Genomic DNA, 15,058 nt, shown 5'->3' on the forward strand with positions numbered 1-15,058 from the left:
GAGTTTGTGTGGGCCCACTGTAGTGTTTAGATTTTAGTTACAGGGTCACTTCACTGATTTTCAACCTTATCTCTATCCGAATCGGGGATATAGTTGAAAAATGCATGCCAGTTGTATTTCATAAAGGCTTCGCCCTCTAAGTCTATCACTAGTGGGTTTATTCCTTGCGCCCCTTTGCAGCACTGAAAAAACGTAAATCCATGCCCCCTAATTGTTGGCCCCATTTACGGCCTTTACTTGAGTATATATTGAATCAAGGCTGTACAACCGGCTCCCATTTTTCTTCAGCTACTGCTACAAGCACTAGAGAAGACTTCAGAAGAGCGAAGATTGACAGATACAAGATGTCTTCTAACAAGATGAGTGGCTCTGTCCATTTGTGCCCTGTCTGCAACTTGGGGATACATTATAGGCTTCAACCTGCACGGCCATTGCGAGGGCCGCCTGGGTCCGGAGCACGCCGGCCTGGTGCTCATCCCGCAAGCTTCGTGGTTCTACTTCGCACATTTGCTTCAGGCTGAGAAACAGCGGAGGGTGGACACCTTCTCGCTGTTGCGGCCAAAGATGTGTGGCCATTGCAAGACACTTTTTTTGGTGGATTAAGCCCTGGATCTGTTAGACAACCCCGTCCTCTCCACTCACATATCACCATGTGGATTGTCACCAACTCCCCTCCTCCAGGCAGAGGAGCAGGAGCTTGGTGGTCACCTGTTGGATGCATGCCCAGGGAACCTTGGGGTCTCCTTCTTTGCCTCCACCACCCTGCTAGTGATGGGAGGCCTTGTTCATGAGCTTCGGGGCAATATCAAGAAGGCGGCGGCCTGACATTCTCTCGGTTCTGCGTAGGTCCGGGTCCCAGCTTTCAAATAATAGACGGGTTCAGTTTTGGGTAGTTTCCGGGTCTTCTTGGGTTCGGGCAAAAACTTTTGGACCCGTGAAGACCTCTGCTGCTGAGAGCAAACAGTGACTGGTGATGCCTTTGCTTGTTTTAGTAGTAGCAGCAGTAGTAGTATTGATAGTATTGGTAGTAGTAGCAGCAGTAATAGTTGTAGTGGTAGTAGTAACAGTAGTATTAGCAGTGTTAGCAGTAGATAGATCCACTTTTTCCCAATATTTCCTGTTTGTAAACTGTGGATTCTTGCTTTCTGCATGCTTTATAAAGCAATACCTGTCATCCTTCATTCCTTTACTTGTCAACTAAGATATTCTTCTTGCACATGGATATACTCTCTTATGGAGATGCGTTCTATTCTAATGTGTTTATCTACTTTACAGTGTGTGTATGTCTCTGTCCTTTATGTCTATGTCAGCTGTGTACTTCACATACATATTGCTACTTGGTGAGTTAGAAGAAAAAGCTTCAAATCTTTTGATTAAAATTTGAGGAGGGAATGATCTTTGGTTTATGATTTCAGTCTAAGAGAAGGATCCTGGAGGAGACGCTGCGTTTACATCAGTTCTACAACAGCTGCCAGGAGTTTGACTCCTGGATGGAGGACAAGGAGAACATCCTCAAGACCCTCAGCACCTCTGCTGACAGCATGGGAGTGGTCCAGGCCAAGTACGAGGTAACTGCTGATGGACCTCTGGGCTTTACTCCAATATTTTGCTGAGACTATTTGCTAGGATAGTCATATTCCTGTATATTAACTTTTGTGTCAACCCGTAGGGAATATTTCATAATCACAATAGTGTGCTGGCTCCATTGTCAGTAAGGGATTGGTTTTACTAACATAGAACTTAGGCAATAATATGGTGCATTGTCTACGTTCTGTACATTTTTTGTTTTTGTCTTTTCAAAGATGAGTATTCGGGTTCAGCACTGGAATTTGACCATTGCTCAGTAAAGTGTTGTAATTACATTTTTTATTTTTTATTGTTTTACCAATAACTTGTCATGGGAAGATATAGCATTTTATTGTATAAATGACCCATTTTTAGAGGCCAGATCTGGGATTTATTTGACCAGTTCAAACTGAGGTATATTGATTTGTAGATTAAAATTAAGCATTTTGCGTCTTTCTCAACTGATGATAATTCAAAATATGGGTCTATTTTACTCCAATCTTTACAACCATTAGCGACATGAACAAACCTTTTAAAGCATCGGAAAACAATACAAACCCAGACTGAGTTGTCATCTGCTGGACCGGCTGGCAGGCCAGCCCTACAAACACGAATGTCGCCGACTGAGTGACCACGTTAGCGTGACTGATTGAGTGACCACGTTAGCGTGACTGACTGAGTGACCACGTTAGTGTGACTGACTGAGTGACCACGTTAGCGTGACTGACTGAGCGACCATGTTAGTGTGACTGACTTAGTGACCACGTTAGCATGACTGACTGAGTGACCACGTTAGTGTGAGTGACTGAGTGACCATGTTAGCGTGACTGACTGAGTGACCACATTAGCGTGACTGACTGAGTGACCACGTTAGCATGACTGACTGAGTGACCACATTAGCGTGACTGACTGAGTGACCACGTTAGCATGACTGACTGAGTGACCACGTTAGTGTGACTGACTGAGTGACCACATTAGCGTGACTGACTGAGTGACCACGTTAGCGTGACTGACTGAATGACTACGTTAGCGTGACTGATTGAGTGACCATGTTAGTGAGACTGACTGAGGGACCACGTTAGCATGACTGATTGATTGACCACGTTAGTGTGACTGACTGAGTGACCACGTTAGCGTGACTGACTGAGCGACCATGTTAGTGTGACTGACTTAGTGACCACGTTAGCATGACTGACTGAGTGACCACGTTAGTGTGAGTGACTGAGTGACCATGTTAGCGTGACTGACTGAGTGACCACATTAGCGTGACTGACTGAGTGACCACGTTAGCATGACTGACTGAGTGACCACATTAGCGTGACTGACTGAGTGACCACGTTAGCATGACTGATTGAGTGACCACGTTAGCGTGACTGACTGAATGACTACGTTAGCGTGACTGATTGAGTGACCATGTTAGTGAGACTGACTGAGGGACCACGTTAGCATGACTGATTGATTGACCACGTTAGTGTGACTGACTGAGTGACCACGTTAGCGTGACTGACTGAGCGACCATGTTAGTGTGACTGACTTAGTGACCACGTTAGCATGACTGACTGAGTGACCACGTTAGTGTGAGTGACTGAGTGACCATGTTAGCGTGACTGACTGAGTGACCACATTAGCGTGACTGACTGAGTGACCACGTTAGCATGACTGACCGAGTGACCACATTAGCGTGACTGACTGAGTGACCACGTTAGCATGACTGACTGAGTGACCACGTTAGTGTGACTGACTGAGTGACCACATTAGCGTGACTGATTGAGTGACCACGTTAGCGTGACTGACTGAATGACTACGTTAGCGTGACTGATTGAGTGACCATGTTAGTGAGACTGACTGAGGGTCCACGTTAGCATGACTGATTGATTGACCACGTTAGCGTGACTGACTGAGCGACCATGTTAGTGTGACTGACTTAGTGACCACGTTAGCATGACTGACTGAGTGACCACGTTAGTGTGAGTGACTGAGTGACCATGTTAGCGTGACTGACTGAGTGACCACATTAGCGTGACTGACTGAGTGACCACGTTAGCATGACTGACCGAGTGACCACATTAGCGTGACTGACTGAGTGACCACGTTAGCATGACTGACTGAGTGACCACGTTAGTGTGACTGACTGAGTGACCACATTAGCGTGACTGATTGAGTGACCACGTTAGCGTGACTGACTGAATGACTACGTTAGCGTGACTGATTGAGTGACCATGTTAGTGAGACTGACTGAGGGTCCACGTTAGCATGACTGATTGATTGACCACGTTAGTGTGACTGACTGTGTGACCATGTTGGCGTGACTGACTGAGTGACCACATTAGCATGACTGACTGAGTGACCATGTTAGCGTGACTGACTGCATGACCACGTTAGCGTGACTGACTGAGTGACAATGTTAGCTTGACTGACTGAGTGATCATGTTTGACACGATCTGGCCGCTGGATCAGGTGATCAGCAATGTCACTGAAGTTACACAAGGCATGAGGGGAGAGCACACAGTCAAAGCACCCCAAATAATCACTCTGGTAAAACACTCACTGACGAATTCACAAAAGGATTGTGCGGCTTTTGCGGCCACTAAACCTGCACAAATAAGCCAAAGAGAAACCGTGTAATTCTCACGGCGCCTGCAAAGGGTGAAATGCACCCCTGACTGCACTGCCACGTAAATCATGTCTCGGTGCTCCGGTGCTATTTGCACATATTTAAATTAGGCAGTATGCATACGTTTGGTGCAAAATTGGCCCCCTTCTATGCAAATGAGCCTCATTGCAAAAAAAGTCCCAATTCACAAACACCAGCGCTAATAGCCACATGCAGTTGGAGTGAAAATTATTAGCGTCCTCAGAAAGCTGATGGTAACAGACACCCAGTCTTCCCCGTGATCATGGCAGCAGTGATTGTAGCCAGGCGAAGGCATCGTCATGCCAGGTGTGCTTGTGAGTGGGTATTTTGAAGGAGAATATCACTTTTTGATTTAAATGAGCCGAAGTCGTTCACATATACAGGTCGCCATGTACTACAATTCTTGCTATATTTGATGACATCTAGGATGTCATTGAACCTGCTTGTTAAGGGGTTAAGTATAGGAGAAGTGCCTTTCCTAGATGGCCTTCCGTGGCATCCTAGACTGGTCTCCATACACCCCAGCATCATGTGAAGCGCAGAATATAGCCTCTCCATAATGAATGACCATCCATGCGTGGTGAAGAGCCACATCTTCCTCACAGTAGTCCTGTTAACGTTGTCAGGAGGCAACAGAGCAGAACACGGGGGATCTAGAGGAGTAAACCTCCATAATAAATCCTGCTACTCCTATGGGTAGCAGTAGTCCTAGGGCATTCATCGACAGACTGGTGTTATGGACCTGGGGACATTGTGGCTTTGCAGATGATCAATGCATCTTGACAACGGAAAGGCAGAAAATCTCCAGTTAGCGGAGAACCATAGAACTGCATGTGGAGTAGCGCCCCATGCTTTAAACAAACATGCACAACCGAAACCCTAAGGGGCGTCCTGATGGACGACCTAGGTGAGGTGAGGTGAACCTGCCTACTGTGTTGTATGAGCAAAGCCACCATTTGTATGTTGCCCCATGCATATTTGAAATCAGATACAAAACAATGACAAATTGCACTCAGCTGCAAAACTTTAAGGGTATGTTTACGGTGTGATATCATTCATACAGTGTTTTTTGTGAATCGGACCTTGAGACGGGGCAGATAGTGGTTGCAAGTGAAAAAAGAGAGACATCCGCAGATAGAAACAGATGAAAGAGGAGGGGGAGTTAACAGATTATTAGAATAGGTATAATTACAATTAAATTAAGTTCTCTTTCAAATCAAACATCCCAAGATATGAGTGGAAAGTATTGTTCTTGCAACTGCATTTATAGCTTTTTGTTCTTTTTACTTGAACATAGCTTAACCAGGTCATGTGATATGCTACTTCAGTACACTTTAACAACAAATATTACGGCGACCACTACAGAAAATTGCAGATGAACATTTAATATTCAGGAAACCACATTATATGTAGACACTACCACTGACTGGCCCTGTAACAAATTGGTCACAGTTTCAAACATTGACCATATACGGTCCAGCCATATGCTGGGTTTTGATCTAGTCTTTAGTGTTGGCCCTTGTATTAAAACACCTGTCAATCAATTTGGGAGTGATAACAGCTTCCAGTCCTGTGGTTTGTGTTTTGGTTGCGGGGCGACCCTTTGGTTTACATTCTAAATAAGGAGTGTAGCTTTAACTTCCCTTGTTGAAGCTGAAGTGGTGCTGCGAACTTAAGGCTGGGGTTTGACGGCCTTTGACGGCTTTGTGTTGCAGAACTTCCTAACTGAGCTGGGGACTGGGCAGGGTCAGCTGGATGACATCATCAGAGTGGCAGATGAGCTGGTGAAGGCGCGGCACAGCAAGCAGAGAGATATCCTGGCGAGACAGAGACAGGTGTCCCACAGGTAACAAGCCAGCGTGGACACTTGCCTCATGTCCTTTCACAAGTTCAAGTTGAACATTTTCACTTTTATATGTCTTGCTTGAATTTTATTGGTTACTTCCCAGTGGGAGTATACCAATCAAATAGCAGAGTTTTTGTATTTATCGGTTAGGATTGTAACGGAATACAAATAACGTCATTACATATTCTGGATCCAGAAGTGAAGTGTCTGTATTCAGTCCAAGTCACATTTAGAAACACCAGTATTCACTTTACAGATACTTTCACATTTTGAGGAGAATACTTTGCGATACTTCCCTCCTAATCAGCGTTTGTGTGAGCTCTCATGAAAATTGAAAACTGAATGGAAGGAACTGTTCTTTTAAAAGGTAGACTAGGTCCGGGTAGTCTAGCAGTCTATTCCGTTGCCTACCAACATGGGGATTGCTGGTTCGTATCCCATGTTACCTCCGACTTGGTTGGGCATCTCTACAGACACAATTGGCCGTGTCTGCGGGTGGGAAGCCGGATGTGGGTATGTGTCCTGGTTGCTGCACTAGCGCCTCCTCTGGTCAGTCAGGGCATCTGTTCAGGGGGGAGGGGGAACTGGGGGGAATAACGTGATCCTCTCACACGCTATGTTCCCCTGGTGAAACTCCTCGCTGTCAGGTGAAAAGAAGCGGCTGGCGGCTCCACATGTATCGGAGGAGACGTGGTAGCCTGCAGCCCTCCCCAGATCAGCAGAGGAGGTGGAGCAGTAACCAGGACGGCTCAGAAGAGTGGTGTAATTGGTAAAATTACCCCACAATTGGTACAATTGGGGAGAAAAGGGGGGAAATTTAAAAAAAAAAAGTAATGATAAAGTCATCTTTTAAAGCTCTATGAACAATTTTCAAATTTCCAAGTGCACATTTCCTCCTGCATGCATGTCAGCAGAGCACAGCAGTGATTGTCAGATGGTCAGCACATACTGAGATAATAACATGGACATACCAGTAACACCAAGTAATAAACCACAATGTGACATAAATAAGATTCAGGATACAACACAGCTGTTTCACATGTCTTGAAGATGTACCCTAAATTTATTCTAAATGTAATCTAAATAGTAAGTTACTTTTTATGAGTATTGTAACTGAATATTTTATTGATTACATTGAGGACAGTGTTTTCAGTATTTAGAGATACTAAAACTTTTTCAAAGCATTTTTCTCAACCATGTTTGTTTGACCTTGCTCCTCATCTGTGGGTCTCCAGGTGGGAGCAGATCCAGCAGCTGAAGGAGGAGAAAGGCCATGAGCTGCTCAGCACAGCTGATGTTCACTCCTTCCTGCAGTGCTGTGAAGAGGCCAGAGCCCAGCTCCATGTCCAACTGGGCCAGCTGGATGCCGTGGACGCCGGCTGCTCGTCCGCCGGCCTGCAGGCTGAGGAGTGGAAGCAGGCGCAGGCCCTCAGAGACATCCACACCCTGGAGGGAAAGATAGCCTACCTGAAGAGCGTGGCCAAGATGTAAGGCCGTCGTGCCTGAAAATCACTGGGGCTTTAAGAGAGGAGATAAGATTATACTGAATGTTCTTATGATGGTTACTGGAGAGGATAGGCTGCAGGGGTTTGGTGTGATGAGTGACATGGGCGATGAATTTGCATTTGAAGGCATTAGCATTAAGGGGGGACAGCCAATGGTTCACTGTCAATACTGACTAGTTTGGCTAGATTAATGTCCAGCAAACTCTCAATAAGCTGCGGAGTTCACTAAGGCAAACAGTGACAGGGACTTTTGGTGTCAGCACAGCATAGTCTCCAGCTGCATCCTGGGTCGAGGGACAGAATAAGAAGTAGTACGACTCACCAGAACCCCCACTGTGACTGGCAAGCCTACTCTTGGCTGGCGGGGACAGGCAGCGAGGAAATGGCCAGCTTGACTGCAGTAGATGCATTCTCCGGCCTCCATCTTCCCACGACGTTCAGTAGGTGAAAGTTCGGGCCCGACCCACCTGCATGGGTTCTTCTCCTTGAGAAGTGGGGGCACTGGAGCGGAAAAAAACTCTAGAGCCAGTGGAGAGGTTTGAGCCTGTCTTCACAAAAGGTGGTGGAAGGAGCGAGATGGGGACTGGGGCGGCTGACGGCTAACCCTTTCCCTACATTGCTCACGAAGGGGATTATCCAATCTGATGGCCGGGGAAGTCAAAGAATCAATGTCAGCAGAAGCATGCCGAGCAGTTAACACATCCTTGACTCGTTCACAAAGGCTGTTTAGAAATATCCCCTGAAGCACCTCATCATGCCACCCAGAGTCAGCAGCTATAGTTATGAATCCGAAGGAATCGGCTATACTATGGGGCTCTGCCGGAGGGCGAGGAGGCATTTGACAGCATCCTTTCCCTGAACAGGGTGGTCAAATACTCTCTTTATTTCGGCTAAAAAATTGTCAAAAGAGTAATTTATAGCAGACTGACTCTTCCGTGTTACTGATGGCCAGTCTAAAGCTCTGCCTTTAAGGAAGCCTGCAAAATAAGCTATTTCATACTTACCTGAGTTGTAGGTCAGTGGTTGCTGCTCAAAAGCCAGCTGGCACTGCATGAAGAATGCCCTGCAGGTACCCAGGCTTCTAGTGTAATGTTCCAGTGAGGGAATCTGGGGCTCACTGGACTGGGGAGCTAGTAGATCCAGAACGGGTGTAGGAGTGGGTGCCAGAGCGCAAGAATTGGGTTCGAATTTTACTTCAGGCTGTGGTGGGGAGAGCTGAGTGTAGATGTGGTTGGGTTGGGCTCCAATGCGGGTGACATTGATTGTCGGGTTCTGGAGTGCCCCCACCACTTTGAGGAGGATCTAATTGTGTCGACCTATGAGAAGGCTTTGATTGGCGAGAGCCTGGCGGAGTTCGTCTGTGTCTGGTGGGTCTATGTTGGCCAAATTGTTCTGCTACAAACTCGGGGAGGACCCAGACGCAGGACACACAGACAGGATGATATGGTAAAACTTAGTTTAATGAGCAGAGGTCAGAAGACCAGGGAATCGGTATAGTATGTGGTCAAACAGACAGGGAGCAGGAATGCTGATAAATAGTTTCAGAATTTGTCTGTGAATGTTCTCATTTCAGTTTCAGAATTCAGTTCAGATTACTGGGAAATCAGTCCGAAACAGGCAACAGGGGAAGCAGCAAACACGGAGTCCAAAGTACAGGCAGCAGAGTTAAACATGGGCAGGTCAGGCAAAAAGCTCAAAAGGAGAAAACCGCTGGACTACTAGCCAGCAAACCACACTAGACAATCTGGCAATGACACAGGGAAACCAGGGGAGTATAGATGCTGAGGGGCTAATCAGGGAATGGGGAGCAGGTGTGGAAGATACGGGGCTGACTGGTGGCAAAATTAGGGGCAGGAACTGAAATGACATGACAGGTAAGGGCGTGTCCAGGTGGGTGTAGTGGTCTATTACGTTGCCTACCAACACAGGGATCACCGGTTCGAATCCCCGTGTTACCTCCAGCTTGGGCGGGCATCCCTACAGACACAGTTGGCCGTGTCTGCGGGTGGAAAGCCAGGTGTGGGTATGTGTCCTAGTTGCTGCACTAGCACCTCCTCTGGTCGATCGGGGCGCCTGTTCAGGGGGTAGGGGGAACTGGGGGGAATAGTGTGATCCTCCCACATGCTACGTCCTCCTGGTGAAACTCTTCACTGTTAGGTGAAAAGAAGTGGCTGGTGACTCCACATGTATCAGAGGAGACATGTGGTAGTCTGCAGCCCTCCCTGGATCGGCAGAGGGGGTGGAGCAGCGACTGGGACTGCTCGGAAAATAGGGTAATTGGCAAAGTACAATTGGGGAGAAAAGGGGGGGTGGATCCTCCTCCCAAAAAAAACAAAAAAAACATGACAGGTAAGGATTTCAAAATAAAACAGGGAGGCAACAAAAAGACAAACCAGGTAAAATGAGTGACTGAACAGAGAACAGATACAGTTGTAACAGTAGGATTATGGTTGTGGTAATACGGTGATAAAACTTAGATGTTGTCATTTCCTGCTGTTAAAGGCTGCGTTACAGTAAAGTGAGACAATTATCTGAACTTCTTCGAACTGTTTTAGTGAAACAAACAATGAATTTCTCAACCTGCTTGGTCATCATATCCACATGACTAATGATGATTTATTTACATTTTCTGCTGTGTAAATATCTTAATAAAGAACCACTAGTCATCCACTAAATATTGTCACATTATCCATATCAAGGTATTTGGTCAGAAATATTTGCGATATTTGATTTTGTCAGTATTGCATAGTCTTCATGAGGATGGTTTTAGATATCACATTGATTTTCAGGCAGCACCTTCTTTGTTATGACACTTCTCAAAAAAGCAGTTGGTTATCTTCAGTAAAACATAAGTCAGTTTCATTTTTGTGTGTGTTGTATAGACTGTCAGGCCACATCAGTCATGGTTAGGCTAGGTTTAGAGACAAGCATCTGATATGATACGACTATTATAATCTCTACTGCATCTCATATAGAATGATGTCGCTGCCTCCTTCACAGGAAGCAGGACTGCAGTCCGGCAGAGAGTGCAGCTATCATGCAGGAAGTTCACGGTCTGGAGGCTCTGCTGAAACAGGTGAAAGTTCACTTCAAAACTAGAAACAGATTATCACAGTAAGATGTCATGTAATCAAAGATTTTACTGTGGAACATCTTTCCAGCTGCTGATAGATATGTTGGCTGAAGAAGATATTTACTGTGTCCAAATCTGTGATGTACAAACCAGAGCCAGTCCATGAGAATTTGTCACCTCTAATTTATCCTGGAAGGCTGACTCTTCAGAAATTATCTTAAAGTGACCATTCCCTGCTTGCTATTCACACTGGGAGCTGACCAGTACAACCACAGTCTTCTAATGTTGATTACTGGGAGGTGTCCAGTACAACCAGTCTTCTAAACACAGAACCAGTTTGGATTTCAGTGCCTTACTCAGAGATATATCGGCATTAGCAGCAGTGGCAGCAGTGCTCCCTATCTGTGAGCCTGTACTCATGTCATTACAGGTGAAGCTGCAGGCTGCAGACAGACAGTGCCTCCTTGAGGAGACCAGGAGGCTACACAGCTTTCAGAAGCAGGCCAAGGCACTGCAGCTGTGGGCGGGGTCAGTGCAGGACCGCCTCCTGGAGGAGGAGTCAGCTACAGACGTGGCCTCCGCACTTACCCTGCTGGAGCAGCACCAGGAGCTTCGGCTGGAGATGGGGGAGTGGAGGTGAGGAGAGGAGACTGGACTAGCCCAGAGATTCACTTTTAATTTTCCCCCGAACTTTTAAGGGTCAGAACTGTGTGAAATGTGAAAGAATATTCTGTTTTTTTGCAACCTGGGTTGTATTTTCATAGTTTTTTCCATTATACGTATGTTATGATTTCATTTTACTCATCAGCTTTATTTTGTAGATTTTGGATGCGGGACCACCGCTGGACAAGTGAACAGGGGGGTCAGTCATGTTTTAGCAAGTGAAATTTAACCTAATTATCTAAATCACATATTTGGAAGTGAAAACCAAAGTGCAAATTAAGAGTTATTAGCTGAAATGACCAATATTAACAGTGGTGGATGATATTGCCAATCTACTTCCTGGTTTGACAGAAATGAGCAGCCTATACTTACCGTAGGTAGTAGTAACCATCCATAAACTACCCGGCCAGCACAATAGAGAAGTCATAGATAATGGACAGTCATGGACACAGTCTGACTGAGACACTAGAGGGGTTTGTTCTTTAAAGGACAGGTTTAGGACTCGAGTTCACTTGTTCATAAGACACCATTGTAAACGTGAGTCCAGAGGTGGTCCCATGTCCAAAATCTACAAAATGAAGACAAATCAGTGATGTCCTGTTCACAGTCTCTCCCATGGCGCCTACATGTACCAGAATGCATTTCTGTACGCTAGCTATCATATATTGTCATCCATAAAATCCTCTGTGCTAATGTTGTGAGATGTCATTTCAACCATTTGGCAATGGAGCTAAGCTGGTAGAACTGGATGTGTGTTTTTGAACGGCATCTTGAGAGTAGATAAGAGTGGAGATTAGAAACCCAAGATAAACTAGACTGTAGTTTTTCTGTCCACCAACTGACATCACAACACGTCACTTAGCAGACCGGAAATAAAACTCTGAGATATAGAGACAACCAGGAACAACTGCAGGTGTTTTTCAAATGCTATCCCTGTTGTAGGTAGAGAAAGAAAAGGTTGAAAAGCTTAAATCTTTTACAAGCCTGTAGTTGTTTAACTACTGCATATGGGAAATATGCCCCCAGCAGTTTGACATGTAGCTACACCATCTTTTCATTTAGTGCTAGCATCACTCAGTGCTCCACTGAACTGTATGCCATATGCGCATGGCTAGTGGCTAATGTAGCCTTGTTAGCTGAATGGATATCACTGCCATATTAAACAGATGGACATCTCTGAAAAACTTTCACAACAGGACAAAGAATGATGTATATTGTCACTCAGCGTGGAACTGAGCAAAGCCTAACCCATTGGTTGTACTGTTTTTACTTAATATAGGTTACTATTATTAGCTGCCTGTCTGGGTATTACACCTAATGTTAGTTCACAAGGATAACGTTATCATTATGAGTTCACCGAGTTGCTGCGTTAACCTCGCTCATCCTTATATAGGCCTTATCTACGCAAAATGCCACTTTGCTGTATTCAGTTGTTTTGGTTTTCTTTTATAAATTTATTTCTGATTTTTTCCCCTTTTTCTCCCAATTTAGTGGCCAATCGATCCCTATTTTAGTTCAAACACCCACCCTCGTACTCCATGCGTTCGCCAACTGCATCTCTCTGGCCGGCAGTCTCAAAGGAGACGTCTCGCCACTTTCGTGCCAAGGCGAATCCAGGCCGAACCACTGCTTTTTCCGACACACACAGAGACGCATTCATGTGACGAACACAAGCCGACACCGCCCCACTCCCGAAGACAGCGTTGCCAATTATTGCTGCTTCGTAAAGTCCGGCCATAGTCGGATCTTATGAGACCGGGGCGTGAACCCCGGTCCCCAGTGGGCAACTGCATCGACACAAAGCCGATCTTTAGACCGCTACACCACCACGTACCCCCAGTTATTTCATTTATGTGTTTGCTGTTAAGTGTTTTATATAGAGGAGCACTGGTTTTAGTGCAATATGCACAAAGTTGAGCACTTCATCGGGAAGGGGGATAGTGTCGTGGGGGTGGGGTTTCATTGTTTTCTATTTGTGTGTTTTTTGTTTGTTCTTGTTTCAACAGATGACAGATTTGATATTGTAATTTTTTCTTTCCTATCACAGTCAATGATTTCTAACCATTTTATTCACATGACTACCACCGCTCCCCTTAAAGTATGCTCCTGGAATGTACATGGCGTCCATAATCCCATAAAACTTAAGAAGATTTTATGTTATCTTAAAAGAGAGAGGGTTCAGATAGCTGTTACAGGAAATGCAACTGAATCAGAACATCTTAAATTGACAAGAGATTGGGTTGGCCAAGTCTATAAGGCCTATTTTAATAGTAGGCGTAAGGGTGTTGCAGTTTTAATACACATATAACTCCCATTAACTGAGGTGGAGGTTAAATCAGACAAATTCGCCAATATGTTATCATCAAAGGGCTCCTATATGGGGATAATATGTCACTTATGTATATTTATGCTCCACCAAATCATTTGCTGTCTTTACAAATACACGTTCTCTCTTTTTTCCAACTGGTTGTATGCTACCTCAAAAGTAGCTGGAGACCTCAACTGTTGTCTCCACCATCTTAATAAATCTCACAACAGCCCACAACTAGGCCAGTCCCTAACACAGTGTTTTAGTGAGTTAGAGTTAGATTTTCTGCATCCCCAATGACAAAAGAGTTCTCCTTCTATTCGAATGTACACAAGACATCATCCAGAATTGACTATTTTTTTTAAACCCAAGCCATCATTAGAAAAAGTGATCACTTGTTCAATAGGTAGCATCTTGATTTCTGATCATGCACCAGTGTTTCCAGAGCTCTCATGCTCAGTTGAGCAACAGTGTGGTAGTTGAAGATTTAAAAACTACCCCACATTTAGGAAACATTTTAGAGAACAGTTTTAATATGTCATTACTGAAAACGAAACTCCTGAAGTGAAGCCTCATCTGCTATGGGACACAGCCAAAGCATGTATATGAGGGATCACTATCTCCTACACAGCACATCAGAGAAAAACTCAAACACTTGGAGCTCAAGAATCAATCATTGGACTTACAAAAGGAACATGACGCTAATCCATCAGATAACCATGCAAGTAAAGCTTGATGCAACTAAAACTGCTCTCAAAACCATTCTTACATCCGAGGCTGGAAAGTCACTATTCTTCTGTAAACAAACAATGTATGAGTATGGAAATAAGCCAAGTAGATACCTTGTAAATCTAGTATGTGAAAAAACTCAATCACAGGCTATCACAGGTATAAAAGACCAGCCCGGTAATAAATTGCACCATAATAATCAATTCCTCTTTCCGGTCATTTTATGAAGGTTGGCACAAGTCTGAGACAGATAATATGTCCAAACAAAACATGCTGAAAATTTTTTTTTTTTGTCAAATTTTGACTTACTGCATATAGCTTCAGAAGAAAAACAGCTACTGGATAACTCCATTAGCCAAGAGGAAGTGGTTGCTGCAATAATCGAACTTTGAAAAAATAAGGCCCTTAGGCCCAATGGCCTAATGGCAGAGTTTTATAAAGAATTCAAAGACTATTTAATAGAGCCACTGCTTGCGGTGCTGGCTCAGTCTTTTGAAGAAGGTGTACTTCCTAGCTCAACAACAGAGGTCTGTATTTCTTTGAGTCACAAAAAAAGGGCTGACTAGCAGATGAGTGCATTTCTTTCTGACCAATTTTGTTATTAAATCAAGACAGGAAAATATTGGCCAAAATATTAGAGCAGCTTCTAGAGAGTGGTCGCCAGTCCTGCTCCTGGAGGGCTACCGTCCTGCCGGTTTTCACTCCAACCCTAATTTAACACACCTGATTCAAT

General features: G+C 44.8%; 1 protein-coding gene across 1 annotated transcript in view; it reads left to right on the forward strand.

The window, feature by feature from the left end:
* Positions 1–15,058, forward strand: part of sptbn5 (spectrin, beta, non-erythrocytic 5) — a 150,739-nt gene that overhangs the window by 56,983 nt on the left and 78,698 nt on the right. Inside the window, 5 exon segments of the mRNA XM_056296305.1 lie at positions 1,416–1,568; positions 5,917–6,047; positions 7,283–7,534; positions 10,553–10,628; positions 11,056–11,261. Coding sequence (XP_056152280.1) covers positions 1,416–1,568; positions 5,917–6,047; positions 7,283–7,534; positions 10,553–10,628; positions 11,056–11,261 — 818 coding nt within the window.

This window comes from Lampris incognitus, chromosome 16, assembly GCF_029633865.1.
Source record: "Lampris incognitus isolate fLamInc1 chromosome 16, fLamInc1.hap2, whole genome shotgun sequence".
Classification (NCBI taxonomy): domain Eukaryota; kingdom Metazoa; phylum Chordata; class Actinopteri; order Lampriformes; family Lampridae; genus Lampris; species Lampris incognitus.